Here is a 14,190-nt window from a genome sequence, read left to right on the forward strand (position 1 = left end):
CCATGGTTATAATAGAACCTATTATATAATAACCATCTCTTTATTGATGTTCCTTTAAAAATTCCAATAATTATTCGAATTCCAATTTGATATACGTAGATGTATCATATAATATAATAGGAGGAGATTATAATTCATTAATAGATTATATATAGCCTGCTGCTGCTATATAGCTACTCCGGCTGAGTGTTACTTATTTATAGATCGCTGATGAATATAGATGAATGTTTCTATAGTTGATGAAGGGGAAAAGGATGATAACCCCCCCCCCCCCCAAAAAAAAACAGACAAACAAACAAACCCCCAAAAAAACAAAAAGAGCGTGACATCTGAGAGTGCCAATATAGGAGGGATCTATAACCGAATAATTCACTTTTTTCGTCTCGTCTTTTTGTTTTATTACATATCAAGAAAGAATAAAGGAATAAAGGCTACATCATCCGTGGTATGAGCCCGACGATGCTGTTTTACATTATATTTATATATCGCCATATATATAGCTCTCTAACACACACAGCACACACATCGGCATTCAGTCGATATGTGCTGATGTTATATAAGAAACAAATATAGGCGCCAATGCCGCTAATGTTTTTGCCGGCAGACGCCCGCGCCTCTCATTATACAGTCGCGGCTGAAAGTTTCTATACGTGTAGCTCCAAAACCCGCCTTTTTAATGTGTATTGGCGGATGGTGTCAACCTATGATAGAGGTTGAGCTACCTTATTTGCTCGATTTTCTTAAGTTTTACCCCCTACCCCCTTACACCTCCGACAATGATTTGTTGGCGGGGCTTTCTCAACTATGGGTAACCATGGCCGATAATCAGACAATTGAGTCTATGCCCAATAAACTAGCAATAGCTCTAAAATGAAACGTTAAAATGGCAGAGGATTGATCAGTTTGTAACTGTGGCAATTTCTGCATCGATTAGTTTCATTTTAGCATTAGGCAATAGGAATGAGTAACGTTTGGGGTATCGCGGGTAAATTAGTAATCGATGTTAAGAGGAAGAGTTAAGTAAAGAAGGGCGGTAAAAAATAAAGAAACTAGCAAATAAGGTAGCTCAACCTCTACCATAGGCTAACACCATCCGCCAATACACAGTAAAAAGGCGTATTTTTGAGCTACACGTATAGAAACTTTCAGCCGCGACTGTATATAGAAAAACGATATAATCATATAAATAAAACACATCATACACATGTCCACATCAGCATGAATCAAACCAAACCCCATCCAAAAAATCTATTCATTTATTCTCATAGCATATATAGAAACTAAAAGCTATTTGATATATAAATAGGCAAGAAATCAACTCTTATACATGTGTCAGAGTTTTTGCTCTCAGCAATAAGAGCGGGAAATCTATATAATAACTATAGTACATCGCGTCATCATACAAATCTAAAGTGGAAGCTGTATATCTAATTCCTCGATCGCGCGTTCTTATTCGTGCTTGTGAAACTTTTATATACGGGATATCTCGATCTATGAGCGCACAGCTTTGCAACTGCTCCTGTGCTGTTATATAGGTCGGGCTGTCTATATATGCTCCTGCCACCATCCAGCAGCAGCTCCTTATCGTCACTTTTTTGGAGACTTCTGCCTAACTTTTTGGTTGAGCGGAACGGTTCGTGCAGCAGCAGCAGCATCAGCTACTGTATATATATGTATAGGTGCTTTATAGTTCGTTTAGATGGAATCAACTTGTCATCGCCATCGCGCCAGCAGCAGCTCGAGCCCAAAAACCTCCTATAAATTAATAGCTATACAACTCGAATGGTGCCGGGAATCAGACGACGCCATCACATGTAATAAACATATCAATCTGTTGACTGCTGCTGCTGTGCTGCTGCAGCAGAGCTGCTGGAATTTTGCGCACAGCAGTTGTTTCCTTTTTCTCTTATGAATTTCTCATCAAAATGTCGGAAAGATTTTGTATCCAGCGCGGCTAATCCTCGCCCGGCATCAGCCATTCCACATCTCAAAAGTCTATATTGTATACAGCGGCCCCTGCTGTGCTAATGTCGCTTGTATTACGTAAAAGAAACTGCGGGCTTTTATTAATAGTTGAACATATATACGTTTCTCGACACCAGCGTATACTATGGATAATATGCTGGCCACACATCAGCTTCTGAAAGTATAGATCGAAAGTAGGTCTACAACCATTGCAAAGGATTGCGTCTTACATACAATTCAGCAACAAGAGAATGTAGGCTATACAAATACCCTATAATAAAGGATGACCAGCATGCGCATAGTTATATAATACAGCCAGATCCAGTATATGCTGTAGCAAGTATTATATATATCGAGTCTAATAAATTTACGACGGTTTTTGCACCAGCACACGTCCACGTCTATGGGATTTAAAAGCAGGCATATCATGCACTGCAGGATCGAACTCACTTTATATTATATATATATAGGGGGCGGGTAGTACCGATGAAAAGTTGTGTGCAGCCCGTCGCTCATACAGGCACACATCTATATAACTGCTGTGCAAAGGTTTTTCGCGCTCCCGTGGACAGCCGTGATCAACTTTCTTATATACGAATATCTCAAGGAATATAAACTTACTGGGCCGGGCACCGCAGCAGCAGCACGCAGCAGAGACGGCCGCGGGACGACAGCAGACGCGCGGGCTGCTGCTATGTGTGTGTGGTCTCTTTTCTCGAAAGTAAAACAACTTTTTGGGAGGGGGTAATAGTGAGAGAGAAGGCGCAGCATCTAAGTACGTGGATATTTATTTATAGCGGACTGGAAAAGTAAATATATATATATAAAAGAGCCTAAAGGATGCTCGGCCATAAATCTTCTACCACACCATTCGAAAAATGTAGACATGTTGTGTGTCTATACATGTATATATAAACGAGATATAAACACACGGCTCATGTGAATTATGTGGATGGGCGGGAGATAATATCGACTATATAACATATTCTTTTTATTCGACGATGAAACTTAAAAACATTTCAAAAGAGAAACGGATTATAATATGTGCGATATGGAAAGTGCTGAATGATTTCATTCGACAAGAAAGTTTGCCGATATTGATAGAAAACGGGAGAGTCGTGGGCGGTTTTGTGCTGGCGGAAATGTGCGTGTGTAATAGAGCCTATTTGATGTGCAGCATATAGTCGGAATATATTTAGGATCATCTGATTTTTAAGGGTTATATAAGAGAACGCGGCGCTATAACAGACGCGAGACGTAGGAGGATTCCATCAATAAAAAGAAAGGTGAAATGTCAGGAAAACAACAAACGGGATCACTGATTTTCGTCTAAATTATTTGTCTAGGGATCGCGCCAGAATAATCTTGTTTTCCTCGTCAACTTGTTTCGTTATAGCCTATAGGAGGCGAACGATATATAGGCTAAACGAAATATATAGACCTAAGACTTTGCATCATAGATAGATAGAACATTCAGGATCTACGTATATAGACGTCGTATTATCCACGTGAATGAGAGACTCTGCTTGAATAATTTGATCAGGTGTTTTGCACTTATATAGAATCCTATATGACCGGGCAACGTGATGAAACCCTTATATTATATGTATAGGTACGTCAGTATTAATAATAACCTGTGAGGCAGGACATGTATATAGAAGAGAGAGATCGCAGCTGCTGTGTGCATTATTACCATTGTTTTAAAATGGGTTGCCAAGATATTAATGCTGATGTTTGTTGTTGGTGTGGGCGCGGGAAACACGCAAATAGCAGCACAGCGCGTTTAATGCATCAATATAATAGAAACCTTGATGTGCGTGCAGTAGCAATATACATCGAGCAGTACCTCCCACATCAGCAGATATATACATGTTTTATATACGACGACCGAATTTATAGGGATTCCCCTTTTTTCTGTAAAGCCAACTTTGTCTCTTTGTCTATACATTTGTTAGATTTTTCGCACAATCGATTAAAACTGTTGAAATCTTGTTAAGAGAAATATAAGAATTTATTAATTAATTAAATAAGAATTTGGCCTTTTCTCACAAGTGATTATTATATTATGCGCTGCCGGATCAAAGAACTCTCCGCCCAAATCAACAGAAAATTTCAATTAAAACAAAAAGTTACGTCAGCGCCCCATAATACCTGTGCTGTGCATTACGAGCATACACTCCCAAGTTTTCTTTGAAGAATGCAAAATAAAATTGAGAAACAAAGCTGTAGTATCGGTTTCTGATGTATAGAGCCGTGCGTTATATAGGCCTGTATATAACAATAAGAAGATGATGCAATCCATAATAAAATCTATTGCATCATAAAAAGCCAGATGGTTTTCTTTATATCTATATAGAGCGCATCAGCAGCTATATATAATATTATAGAATATATACAACGACTGATGCCCTGGCTTTTATATTTGTCGGTGTGTGTTCTGACACATGCGGCCTCTATTTACTGTCGAAGCTCAATATGTGCTGCAACCAAAAACATAAGAATTGCTGCATTCCGATCACGTAACTCTTTTCCGCCGTGTTGTTGTTGGGATCTATAAAATATGCCTAATCCTCTCTCTCTTCTCTCTCTTTCCTTTATGGAGGCCATTATCTTTGACTCTGCTCATTATATTCTGCATAGATATGTATAACGTATATACAGGGGATGATCTAAATAAGTGAGATATTAACTTGAATGTATATATACAAATATTATTATGACGGCGCGTGAAAACTGTAATTTTACAGCGTCAAAGGGAATAACTGAATATATATATCCCTCATATTTTATGTAGCAATATAACACAGGAGCCGCAGCAGCCACTCGGAAAATAGAAAAGAATCGATGATAAAAAAAAAAATAAAAATAAAAAAAATAAGGAAATAAGGAAATTTGATGGACAAAAAAAAAATATTTATAAAAGCCCCACCATAAAATAAAGAAAAAAAGTTTTTTTTTCTCGACGAAGAAGATTACATTATCAAGGGCAGAGTGTATCTAAATCGAATTGGGGCGACTTTGAAACAAATTTCAAAAATCCCGCGCCCGCGCCAAGGTATACACACACAACATAAACCAATCATATATACACAGCAGACTCTGTGCCGCATAATAGATAAAGGCCCCCCTCATGTATATGGACGGTCGATTCAATATTTATAATGACGTCGATTTATAAATGTGCTTGGGAAAAGATCAAAAGGCAGGGGCATAAGGTCAGAATTATATAGCCTACATCCACCAACAGAAGGAATATTTATAAGAGATTTGGATTTGATGATTTCGAGTCCTCGCCATTTGAAGGTTTATTATATTACGCAACGCCTTGGTGCATTTATATATAAAGGTGAGATGAGAGTTTTGTTTATAACAAGCAGAGATGCTGCAGCACCATATTTTTATCTATATGAATAATCTATTGATGTTTGCATTAGTTTTCGACTGGCTGCTGTTACCCAGGCATCTCCGCCAAGCATGTTTTATATATATATGTATTTACCTAAAATAAACTAAACGTCAATACTGCAGGTATATTATATAATATACAACTGGCCGCCACCAGCAGTCGAACGAAAAGATGCAATTAAACCCAATAATGAATCAGCTATATTACTACATACATTTCTCAATGTGAGCAGCAGCCATATATAGATGTATATGCTATATGGAATCAGTGCCAAGTTGTAACATGGATATATCCGCATTATAATGAGCCAATGGCTGCGACGACGATTCATAAAAGTCACGGATCAACAATCGTGCCCATCGCAAAAAGGAAACCCCCCACCAAAGAAAGAAAGAATAATCCGACATAGACGAGATGACGGGTGCCTTAATATTCCATTAGTATAGCCGGCCAGGAATATAACAAAAAAGATCTCATGTCAACGGTGTTTTTTGTGTTTGTCTTTGATACAAGACCCGTCACCCGTACACACGGAATCAAAGTATATACAATAAATGTATACATATATAGAACGTCAAGTACTACGGAAACAGTATAATCCCGTCATATAATCAAAAGAAATCAAACATTTGGAAAAAAACAATAATGTCGATTATTCTTTTGATTCGGGTATAGATAGCAGAGTTTGATATTATCATAATCGATAGCGATCTCTCCTCCTATATAATGTATATATCTCTGTTTTAAAAGAAACTATAAGGAAAGAGATGCGACAAATCTCCATTGGGCGACAGCATCTTCTGATGAAGGATCGTATAGATTCACTTGTGACCATCAGCCAAAAGATAGTCCTATCGTTCAATCAAAGTTGACTTTTTCTCAGCAGAGATTTCTAGCGATAAAAAGATGGACGTGATTATTCAGGCAGGAAGAGGCGGTGTGTGTACTTTATAAAAGGATGTTGCGTCGGCCCTCCCGCTCCTTATATTTTCCCATCGATGGTGACATATCATATCCCGACGGCGACAAACCCACACATCATCAGGACTCACGAAAAATTCAAAAGCGATAGATTTTCCCACACACAACAGCAGAGAGAGCGATTCTTCTCCTTGTCTCATTATACCATGGATAGCATGTAATAATATAGCGAGGCTTCTTTTGGTCAAACGCCCATTTTTTCGCCGGTTCATACATTAACTGCTGATGCCCTATAGAATTCTATTCGGTATATTATCTATGTAGGAAACGGCCTAAATCTATTACGGCTATTCCGATATATTTGCCTATTGATGTCTATAATGCGCCCCTATATGTCTGTGTCAAATGTGTGCGCCCTTTTGGGTCTTGATCAGATCGTTTGCTGGCTCCTCATGATAATGGTCATTCGATCCTTTTCATTCCACACATCCAATCCATCAATATGGGGAAAAATAAAAAGGAACTCGAGCACAACACCAGCAACCGGGAATGATGCATATAGAATTCTAAAAGGGGCCCAGGCTCACCCACAGGCTCTAAAGGGTCAAACAAAAGAAGCGGCTGATGGCCACAGGCCCCGCTAGAGAGATATACATCTTCCACAAATATAATCTCCAATACAGGAAACAATAGAGAATCATATAAGACCATAGCCACTCGTTCATCCCCCCTCCACTCTTTTGACGAAAAAGAAGAGTCGCGTGGTAAATAGGTGAAATCCTCTTGTCTCAAACATGCGCGTTCAGCCCGTAAACATGTTGAGGATTAAGACTACATGGCCATATAGTTTCTGACTGTTTGGTTAGATTTAACCTCGGTGTGTGTGTGGATGAGAGATCCATCGCCACTTTGGAGAAATGTTATATATCCCTCGACCAGAGACTGTGGCACGTCGCATATATCCGTTGAGCTTATTTGTGCTGCGCCATCATCTTCTTCTTCTTCTTTCCACCTCTGTGGGGTTTGCAACAGTCACGACTTTGTCGAGTGCTTCGCCTACATGGGCCCATCCATTCTACTCCTACTCTCCCGCACTTGGATTTATATACGTGCGCTATATAGTATAGAGAGTGTTGACACAAAATATATGGGACTGTATATAGGGAGAGTTTGATTCTTTCACGAAATAAATCTGTTTTGTTTCAGGGCCAAACGATTTCAAGTTCTCGTTGAACTTTTCGCCGAGTTGTATATAATATCTCACGGTTGTGGGTATAGTGGCGCATTGTGTGATTTTCCATTGGCAGCCGCTAGACGCGCGCTGATTTGAACGATAAGAAAAAAGGCGCGATGAAACAACTGGGCGGATGATTACAGCAGCAACGTCCGAGGTATAGATACGCCAGCGTGCGTCTAATGTTATGGACGAGATTCGCTGATGATTTCCCCCCACCCCAACAAAAGGAAAAAGTTGCCGACGTTTGCTGAATAATAGCCCCGGCGTATATAGTCTAAGTAGCAGAAGCTCATTGAATATTACGAGGCTATTGTTATTGTGGCGACGGGTGCGGGGTATAAGGGGGAGACTTATTCTCTCGGTGTTGATTGTATTGGCGCCGCTAGCGTCGCGTTTGAGATTAGATAGACGCCCACGGACGCCGTTTTTGATCTGCGTCAAGTGTGTCGTCATCAAAAGTTTTGATGGATGACTTGAACCATGGCAACTCTTTTTGCACCTGTTTTCTTATAAAATTATTTTTTAAATCAGCAATCGCATCGGCTTAGACACACGAGAGGATAACGGCATACAATATCGACCGTGCTTGATCATCCCTGGTCCAATCGTCATCATCACCACATCGCTGATAAAAATAATAAAATATTTTATTCTGACGGGCGGATAAACTACGGCGATAGGATCCTCGGCGGACCCTTGAGCACGTCCAGCAATTCACCCCAGCACCCAACTTATACCGCCACAACCCCAAAACAGCAGATGGCCGAAAACACTATAGTACGGAGATAAAAATATAGACAAAGTTTTGACTATACAATAACACATTTTTTCTTTGGTGGAAAAAGTTGTTATCTTTATAATATATAATATTGATTGGGTTATCCGAGCGACTGATCTCTGAAAGTTGAATGGAAACTTTCGGTCCTCCTCCCACCACCACAACTTTTATTTCTATCCTCTCCCCCCACCACCCTCGTCACTCTTGACGATTCTAATCGTTTCCCCATTTCCGCCATTGACAATAATAATTCGAAGTATTTAAAAAATAATGAAAGTTGTTTTTTCCCATTTCGCGCTGTGATCTTCAATTAGCAAATATTTCCAACTTCCCTTCTTTCCCCAAGCACTAAACCACAAAAGGATATTTCATATTTCATCCGTTTCGGGATATAATAATATAAAGTGTAAAGGCTGGAAATTGGAAAATGGATGTGAATCCTTACACTCGAACAAGCGTGTACGACGAGGTAGAAATGAAGTGTTGGTGCTGGGTTGCCCGGGGTTTTCACATTTTCCACTTCTTATTCAACAGCTCGTTATCTCTTAGTATTATTACTCCCGGTAAACTCAGTACGCGTTGCCTCGGTGCTCTGAATCCTTTTACCCCGTCAATTCCATTTTATCTTAGACTCTGCACGAGAGACTTTTGTCTAGCGAATCAACTGGATGGCACTTAAATTGACTTTGGTTGTCTATGGATTTCGAAAGAAGAAGGAAAAGTTGCCGTCTGGTATAAGAGGAAAGTTGACCCCGCACAAAACTAGTCGCTGAAAATTTCATTTGATTTCAATCGAATTCGATCCAAGAAAACAGGACCAACAAAACATACCCTTTTACAAAAGTGCGTTGTAATTTCAGTGGACGACCGAAACTTTGGAAATTTTTCATTTCTTTTTTCCAAGAGGGAAGAGAGAAATGGCCAAGTTTGAGGTCCAGCGTCTTTTAATTCAGTAACACAAGTTATGGGCCAACCCAACCCAATTTTACAAGTCGTCTTGGGCACAAAACCAAGACAACCAACTCAAAAGTCCGTCGTCTTCTTCATTGTCCGCACTGCTGCTGCAGTCCGGATTCTCCCCGGATGACTCACTTTTCGGCCGGCTGCTGTGCCAGTCGACAATGTCCCTCACGCAAGTCGCAAATCGACCCAGCAGCTCCTTGATAAATCCAAAAGAAAACAGAAGACATTTTCTTGTTTTATCCAATTACTCCCAATGAAATAAGAAGGAAATAAAAAAACCCTGGAAAGTTTACCTGGGGCCATTCTTGACGGACCACGGCTACGGCTTGCTCCTGGACGTCTTTGTAGCGAATAAGGCCGGCCTTCATCAGCTGGACGAGCAAAGTTGAGACAAGAGTCCAAGACTCTCTAGGAGCAGTTGATTGGGCCAGCAACAGCAGCTGTTTGGGAGTCAAAACTTGCCAGATGGATGTCGACGCCCCAGGTGGTTGTTGTTCTTCCGTTTCCACAGGAACCGACGACTCCCTGGACGGATAAGCTCGCGACCAAAACTCTACCCACGCCACAATCGTCTGCGATCCGACACTTTCCGGCTGAAAGACGCCTACATCAAAAGTGTCAATCATTAGAATCACAAGTTGTAGGAGACTCTTTGATTAGAAATATTTATACAGAGAATGAAGACAAAGTCAAACGTCAGCTGCTGGAGGCACTTGGAAACGGCCGGCGTCACGTCGACACGCCTATGCAATGTGCCGTCCGTGCTGGCCAGCAACTCGGCCACCTCTTGGCCAGTCACTTTGGAAGCGTCTCGAATCACTTGCCGGATCAAAGTCTTGAGTCTCTCAATGAGAAATGACGGAGCCAAAGTGGCCGGATCGTGGACCACCGGAAGATTATCGTTAACCGTTACAGTACTAGTTAAACGGCGGTTAACGTTCTTGTCCAGCTTGGCCAACTCGACTTCCAAATCGTTTTTAAACAAACCTGAATATTTGATTTGAAATGGTTATTAAAAGAATGTGGCCGGAAGGATGGAGGGTTTAATACCATTGGTAACGTGAAGGTGGATCCAATCGACAACTTTCCCGTGGGTCAATTTGGAAGCGATGACGACACAGACTCTTTGAACCGGAGGTAGTAGATCATTGGGCAGCAGAGCCGTCAACGTCGATTCGATGGAAGCGACGGCGGATGTTGCGGAAGAAATCGATTCGTTCCGGACGTCGAGGCAGAGCTGCCGGCACAAGGATTCCACAGGATCTTTGACGGTGGCAACTGAATCTCTGCCGGTCTTGAGTGACGCTTGAGCGTCGTGGACTAAGCGCGGAATAATCTGATGGCGGATGTCGCGGACCACGTTGGAAGCCAATCGTTCCGCCACAAATTCCACCGTCCGCTTGACGGACGCCGGCTGATTCTGGAAGAAATTCTCTTCCAGCGATTGCTGCAGCGACTTGACGACGGGAGTTTTGACTGGCGACGGACTCTCTTCTGCCGAGACGGGCGTGATCTTCCGGCTGACGGAAGCCTTTCCTTCCCCACTACTCTTGGCATCCGAACAGGCGAATTCGGCCAGCAAATGCTTCCAGGACCAGAGGTAAGGGCAGCATTGATGAATTAAGCTCGGATCGACCAAATGCGTTGACCGATCCAGCTGAGGCAACTGATCGTCAACGGACAAAGAATGGTGACGTAGTTGGACAACCAGTTCCTCGTCCGACTTGGCCAGCAACGGCAGCGGGAAATTGGGTTGATTAAAAAGCCAACTAAGTGAAACGCGGACAAGGAAGGCGTTGGCTGGGGCCAATTCCGCTTTTCGGTAGATGAAAATCAGGTGGCAGAGAACGGAATGGAAGCCCGGAAGGGAAAAGGCAACTGGATCGGCCAGCGTGAGGTAAGTTACCACCCACGGGATGACCAGCACCAAACGACCTTTGTGAAAGGCTTCTTTAATGTAACTGACCAAATCGATGGGTTCTCTCTGACTAATCCGCAATCGGCTCAAGTTGTGGAAGACGTGCTCCGGCAGGTGATCGGCGGATGCGTGTGGATAGAAATGGAGGAATGCCAAAAATTTGGCCATCACCTGTAGAGCGATGACATTCTCAGCGAATTGGGCACGATCGTCGCAATCGTCGCTGGAAGACAAATCTTCGATTCCGCTCAATAGGTTGTTCTTCAAGTGCTCATTAAAAGACGGGCTGGCGGCCAACAGGATGAAATCGCGGAAAAATTCTTGATCGCCTTCGAAATTCATTTTGATGTCGGATTCACTTCCAACGCAGCGAGTCGGCCGGCTGTCGGGCGGATTGATCAAACGTTCCCTCAGTCGGCGGAGCTTGTCAGGGTCAGAGGACTGGAGCTGGCCGAGTGGTCCGTTACGTTCTTCTTCGTAATTGATAGGCTTGACTAGCTGGGCCACGTTCAGCAGCTGCGAGCGGAATAGTCGAGCCAAATGGGCGTAATTGACGCAATCCCTGCGTAGATCCACCAGTGACTGGATCATTTTCTGTAGTCCCAGGGCCATGTTCCACGATGGATTGGAACTGTTGACTTTCCAAATCTGCCAGACCTGTGTAAAATGAAATTCATAATTATAGTCGTTTATAATACTTTAGGAAATGCAACTGATTGAATTAAATGACCTCGCAGAATTGATCGCGTTGCTTCCGGAAAAACTGAAAGGACGAATCGCTGGCAAAATTGAACCTATTGTCAGTTTCAGACTGGAACGCCACGTTGGCAACAGTTTTCTGTGGAGGAATTCGATCTTCGGTTTTTAGAGAAGAGAATAGCCCAGTCAGCTTGCCGTTGACCCACTCGGGACTGAAGAGGAGCAATCTCGGATTACGCATCAGTTGCTGCAAGGTAGTTGGATCCACATGGCGCCAAACCTCTTCTAGCGTCTCCAGTGTCTTGGCCGAAAAATACACGCAGTTGTGAACGCTACCAAGCAGCAGACTACTGCCAGCAGCCAGATGAGCTTGCTTTAATTTGGCGGGACTCACGCGGATGACCAGGAGCTGAATTAAAAATTGAATCTCGTTGTATAGAGACGAGATCAAATGGCGTGAAACACAAAATGAAACGAGGGCACTCAGACGGTCCAGTTCTGTTTGGCGAGTGACGAAATTCATGTCTGGCTCGACGCAAGTCCAAGTCTTTGATTTGTTGTTTACCAAGTCTGGCATGGCAGGGATGGTGAGTTGCTGTTTCTTTTCCTTGAGCAGGGCTCGTTCTTGATCAAAGCTCTTGGGACTGGCCTGCTCTTTGGCTTGATTGAAAGCATTGCCGATGATGGGAGGTGGACTTGGTTTTGAATAAGAACCAAATTGCACTGGTGCTCTAGAAACAGGGCTGTCGACAAGCTGAGTTGGATTGATCCTTCGTTTCTTTGGGATTTCTCTTATTTGGGCAGATTGCTGGAGCGATGGAAAAGCGGAATCATTTGAAAGATCCAGTCTTTGTGGCGTAACTTTACGAATCCTCCTCGTTTCTTGGAAGTTCCCCCCATTCCTGGAATTCGGGCTGGGGCTTCCCAGTGACAAATTATGGACAGTTGGAATAAAAATTTCCTTCTTTGGCGAGGACACAATGTTTTGTTCAATAGGATTAACATTGTGCAACTTCAAAAGACTATATAGAACAAATTTGATCATTAGAATAACGAGAGAGGAAACATATTAAATAAAATTACCTTGAAGACTGTTCTCTGATAAAATTTGCCAACAACGCAGGAAAAGAATATCTGACATTTTCAGTTTCATTCGTCAGTAGTTCTCTGATATCCTGTAAAGATTTTTATAAACAAATTTCAAATATAAAACTCCTTATAAAATATTCCCACAAACCTCATGAGCAGTGCCGTTTGTGAGCCAAGTAAAGACATGAATCAACGAAATGTCACCAGACACCAAGTCTAAAAAAAGAGCCATTGCATGTTGATGAACCGTCAACATTGACGTTTAAAATGTCAACATTCGACAAATACTAAACAGCATCTCGTCAAAACTGGAATCAGAGCCTCTTGCGTACGTTTTGTACAAAATTTCTTCTAGCTGCTGCGTTATAACATAGCATGGTTATAATAGCAAGGTACCGGAAGGGCTGCTAAGCCTGTAACTGTTAGTGATTTTTTTTCCATAAAAAAAAAATATAGAATATGACCTATCTGCTATCTCCTACTGCAATTGCCAATTAGGATGACTCTGATTTCATTGAGAATAAATTCTAACCTGTTTAAAATGATTTCGCTTCTACTGTTTGTTCTTGTAGGGTAAATTCGATTCTTAGCAGAGAAACGAAAATAATTTTAGATTCTGTCGAAGTCTTTGACGGGATTCGAACCTTGGACTCTGGCGTGATATTCCAAGACTTTACCACTAAGCCACAAGATGATGCCATTATAAAATGAAATATTGTTAAAAAATCTCAGTCAATATTTCTTTAGGATGTGATCTACTTCCGGTAATAGTTCGATCAGGATATGCGACCATGGTATAATGGTTATAGCATCTAGCGTTGTATCCAAATGTCCCGTGTTCGATTCCCACTTCCGCCACATTATCTACCATTAATGTTCCCCCTATATAATATAACCATGTATGTACTAACCCAACTAACTACTAACTAAAATCTTACTAAAACTAACCAACAACTAACCAAAACTAACCAACAACTAACTACTAACTTACTAAAACTAACCAACACCAACTACTAACAACTGATATGCGCGGCATATATAAAAAAAAAGCTTGAGATAAATTCGTTGGGGCAAGTCAGATCGCTTATCATCGTAAGACGTGGGACACTCTTGTACGCCGTAGTACTCGAGGGTTGGCTACTGCTGTAATAGACCGGTATGAGAGATGGCGAACCCTGAACGAAAAAACCTTTTGAATTTTTTTAAACGACATT

General features: G+C 41.7%; 1 protein-coding gene across 1 annotated transcript; it reads right to left on the reverse strand.

Annotated features, from left to right (window-relative positions):
• Nucleotides 1-9,070: 9,070 nt before the first annotated feature.
• Nucleotides 9,071-13,986, reverse strand: LOC124196449 (codanin-1-like). The gene is made up of 7 exons (XM_046591535.1): nucleotides 13,125-13,986; nucleotides 12,971-13,062; nucleotides 11,919-12,909; nucleotides 10,321-11,845; nucleotides 9,943-10,257; nucleotides 9,564-9,874; nucleotides 9,071-9,466 (listed from the first exon to the last, which is right to left on the reverse strand). Exons 1-7 carry the CDS (start codon nucleotides 13,230-13,232, stop codon nucleotides 9,293-9,295), a joined length of 3,516 nt encoding a protein of 1,171 aa, XP_046447491.1. The 5' UTR covers nucleotides 13,233-13,986; the 3' UTR covers nucleotides 9,071-9,292.
• Between the last annotated feature and the right edge of the window lie 204 nt (nucleotides 13,987-14,190).

This window comes from Daphnia pulex, chromosome 6 (genome assembly GCF_021134715.1).
Source record: "Daphnia pulex isolate KAP4 chromosome 6, ASM2113471v1".
NCBI lineage: Eukaryota > Metazoa > Arthropoda > Branchiopoda > Diplostraca > Daphniidae > Daphnia > Daphnia pulex.

Coding starts and splice junctions, on each gene's coding strand:
- LOC124196449 (XM_046591535.1), bottom strand. CDS start 13,232: ATGTTGACGGTTCATCAACATGCAATGGCTCTTTTTTTAGACTTGGTG. Junction 13,063..13,124: donor CAAACGGCACTGCTCATGAG/GTTTGTGGGAAT, acceptor AAATCTTTACAG/GATATCAGAGAACTACTGAC. Junction 11,846..11,918: donor AACGCGATCAATTCTGCGAG/GTCATTTAATTC, acceptor CATTTTACACAG/GTCTGGCAGATTTGGAAAGT.